Source organism: Urtica dioica, chromosome 11 (assembly GCF_054948205.1).
Source record: "Urtica dioica subsp. dioica isolate 48M chromosome 11, U.dioica_male_clone48M_v1_H2, whole genome shotgun sequence".
Taxonomy (NCBI): Eukaryota; Viridiplantae; Streptophyta; class Magnoliopsida; order Rosales; family Urticaceae; genus Urtica; species Urtica dioica.
This window is the reverse complement of record NC_142766.1, coordinates 2565529-2568663: the sequence shown is the minus strand read 5'-3', so window position 1 is coordinate 2568663 and position 3135 is coordinate 2565529. Positions and strand designations below refer to the sequence as shown.

Sequence of the window (3135 nt, the reverse complement as noted above, 5' to 3'; positions counted from 1 at the left end):
GTAATGGCTTTGGTTTTCTAATTCTAGTGTGTTTTCTAATTCCAATGTGTTTTTAGATTTCGTGACTAGGATGACACAAATCAGGAAACTTTGTGACGAGGAAGTACCTGTTTCGTGACGTTGTTGTCCCGCAGCTAGGTCACGAAACCTCTAAATTTCGTGAGCAAGCACCTTGAGGAGTCATTACAAGCACCTACAAAAGTACTCGGATTTTTTTTTTTTTTTTGCTGCTGTTGTTGTAGTGTTTTTTGTTTTTTTGTAGTTTTTTTTAACTAACTTTTTAATACTATTGAATATATATATATATATATATATATATATATATATATATGTCAAAGTATTTTGATACATTTTGTGTAGTTTTTGTTTTTTAGCTGTCGTTTTAAATTTTTTGTTGTCGTTTTCTATTTTTACTATCGTTTTTTAAAAAACAAATTATAAAAAATAATATATACGTTAGTAGCACACATTTATAAAATATTATATATATACAATTTTCTATTAAAAAAAGATTATATACATAATGTATTTTTTATATATGTTTAAAAATTAAAATATATATATATATATATATATATATATATTACATACAATGTAAATATATTATATGTATATATTTTAAATATATTTTGCCACATTGTTTCCGTTCGGTTTTCCGTCGGCACGTCGATTTTTCATTTAAAAACGGCATTTCACTTGTCATTTTCCACAATTTTTCCGTTCGATTTTCCATCGACATGACGATTTTCCGTAAATTAGGGTTCGAAACGGCAACTAAAAGGGTATTTTTATCCTTGGTGGCACCCACTGTAATTTAAATCCAATTCTGACCCTGTTTCATAGCTACCTGGATGGTCTTAGGGTATTCTAGTCATTCCGAAGCAGATCAAACAAAACCAGCCCGTCACGTGACTCGACATGTTTCCATCCACGTGTCACCATTATCCCTTAATTTTATCAAGCCGATGGCCCCCACCTGTCATATCGGTCTTATCCTAATGACGTGCTAATCGATCTATTGGCCACGTCATACGCCCACCATCCAGGCCAATCTAACGGTGCAGATCGCTCATGATCCCGCGATCAAGCTCGATCTTTATCGGACCCTCTTAACCTTAAATAACCCCGCAAGGCCTTGCAACCCGCTCTTATCTGGCCAGAGTGAGATCTTCGAATCTTGAGTCTCTCTTCTTCCTCAATTTTTAATCATAATTTTTTTTCACTCGTTTGCGAACTTGAGATGAGCTTACTGGATCAGCTCTGGGATGACACCGTGGCCGGACCTCAACCGGAAAATGGTCTCGGAAAGCTTCGGAAGTATTCTTCCTTTGGTCAACGTCCGATTTCCGGCAAGGGTATAATAGCCGGTTAAAATTACAATATTGCCATCACAAACACGATCAATACAGATCAGTCACGTAACGCGCATGATATATATATATATATATATATATATATATAGAACAAATGGAACTCGAATATGACGTACCGTTTCATTAGATCTACCGTTTTGTTGTAAAGGATCGGATATATTATTTGGTTTTGGTGATTAACAGGGTCGGAGGGAATAAGCAGCGCGAGACCATCGTACGGCGGAGATGACACGTCGCAGACGGCGGTGAAGGTCACGCGCAGCATCATGATCGTTAAACCACCGGGCTATACCCAAACCGATTCGCCTCTGGGTTCGCCGGCCGGGTCAACCCCACCGGTTTCCCCATTTTCAGGTACAAAATGTCGGAAATACCCTCGGTTTTCTGTTTAGAGTTGACGCTTGACCTGATTCTGTTTGTCACTCGCTTAGGACAAAAGAGTCTCTATGATTTTTGGACAGACTCTACACGAGGGTTACTTTTGTCATTTCGTGGAGGTGGCCGAGTCCAAGTGGATTAGTGGATAAAAAAGAGTAGTGGCTGTATTTTTTTTTGTCGGGAACGAAATGACATTTCTGTCCCCAACAGTACTTTGTTTTTTTTTTATACTATGCATGGTTTCCTTATCAAGGACGAAGACAGTTTCCTTATATTAGTCATGGGTCCATAGAAATAGAATTTACATTCAGAGATTCAGGTCACAAAGTAATAATATTCGTTAAAATTAGGTGGGTGTCAAACACACATACTGTTGGCTATTTGAACTAGGAAGATAGAAAATCACATTGGCCACGGATTAATGTGTGTTTGAATATGCTTCTGAATGAACTAATACGATAAAATAGAAGAATATATGAAATAGAAGGTCTAATTGGAAAAGTGTTACTCATGGAATGTTTTGGTAGGAGGCAGAGAGTCGTTTCGATTTCGGAGAAAGTCGACATCGGACGCTTTCGAGAAGGCAAGCGAAACAACTGGACCAAGGAACAGCCCTACTTCTCCTTACGACATGTGAGATATGATCATCATCTCCGTTCCGTGACCCACGTAGCTACTATAAATGTTACCATGCGTATTAATTGTGTTTTTGTAGATCCGTGGTTTCTGTGTGTTTGCGGCTGAGCTTCTGTTGATGTGTGTATTTTAACGCTATATGTGAAGTAATTAAAAACTATATGCATAACGCAGCTGGTATTATATTTGCGAGTTAGAGAGGGATGCGAGTGAGTGTGTCATCCTAGGGGTTTGTAATGTATAGCACCATAGCTCTACTTCTTGTTCTGACTTGTGAATATAATTAGTGCGCTATCTTCGGGCTTTTACTTTTTACTCTTTTTATATTTCTGCGTCCGTTTATATGTAATGGTTTGACGGAAGAAACTCGAAAAAGAAGAAAAGAAATATCTATAAATGAATGCAGGAGTGTACCTTTAAAAAAAAATCAGGAGTGAATAATTCTCATTAACTTTGTTACTCGTATAATTTGCAAAGTTTGAGCAAGAGCGCAGACGCACAGAAAAGAAAAAAAATTTAGCATCGAGCTCGAGTCAAATAAGTTAGATAAGAACGAATTTTAACGAGTAAAATTTCGGTGAAAAGAGAAGCTGAGAGGTCAAAGATTAGTCAAATTAAATATAAGCACGTGTAAACAAACTCAAACTTAAATAAAATGCTCACTTCGATGGTTATGCTGAGTAGACAAACAAGTAATCACACACTATACACATTTTGAGAGCGGTTATTCAAGAAACTGTCAAAGACG

The 3135-nt window shown here is 37.0% G+C and overlaps 1 protein-coding gene across 3 annotated transcripts; it reads left to right on the top strand.

Annotated features, from left to right (window-relative positions):
* The first annotated feature begins 1052 nt into the window (after positions 1-1052).
* Positions 1053-2699, top strand: LOC149380673 (Dormancy/auxin associated family protein). 3 transcript variants are annotated; one of them, XM_089630785.1, is made up of 4 exons: positions 1053-1197; positions 1232-1355; positions 1557-1727; positions 2279-2699. In XM_089630785.1, the coding sequence occupies exons 2-4, from the start codon at positions 1241-1243 to the stop codon at positions 2386-2388; spliced, it is 396 nt and encodes a 131-aa protein (XP_089486911.1). In that variant the 5' UTR covers positions 1053-1197; positions 1232-1240; the 3' UTR covers positions 2389-2699. The 3 variants fall into 3 exon arrangements, with proteins under 3 accessions (XP_089486911.1, XP_089486910.1, XP_089486912.1); XM_089630784.1 differs by having other exon boundaries at positions 1121-1355; positions 2286-2699; XM_089630786.1 differs by lacking the exon at positions 2279-2699 and adding an exon at positions 1805-2023 and having other exon boundaries at positions 1121-1355.
* Positions 2700-3135: the final 436 nt, after the last annotated feature.

Coding starts and splice junctions, on each gene's coding strand:
- LOC149380673 (XM_089630785.1), top strand. CDS start 1,241: ATGAGCTTACTGGATCAGCTCTGGGATGACACCGTGGCCGGACCTCAA. Junction 1,356..1,556: donor ACGTCCGATTTCCGGCAAGG/GTATAATAGCCG, acceptor GGTGATTAACAG/GGTCGGAGGGAATAAGCAGC. Junction 1,728..2,278: donor ACCGGTTTCCCCATTTTCAG/GTACAAAATGTC, acceptor ATGTTTTGGTAG/GAGGCAGAGAGTCGTTTCGA.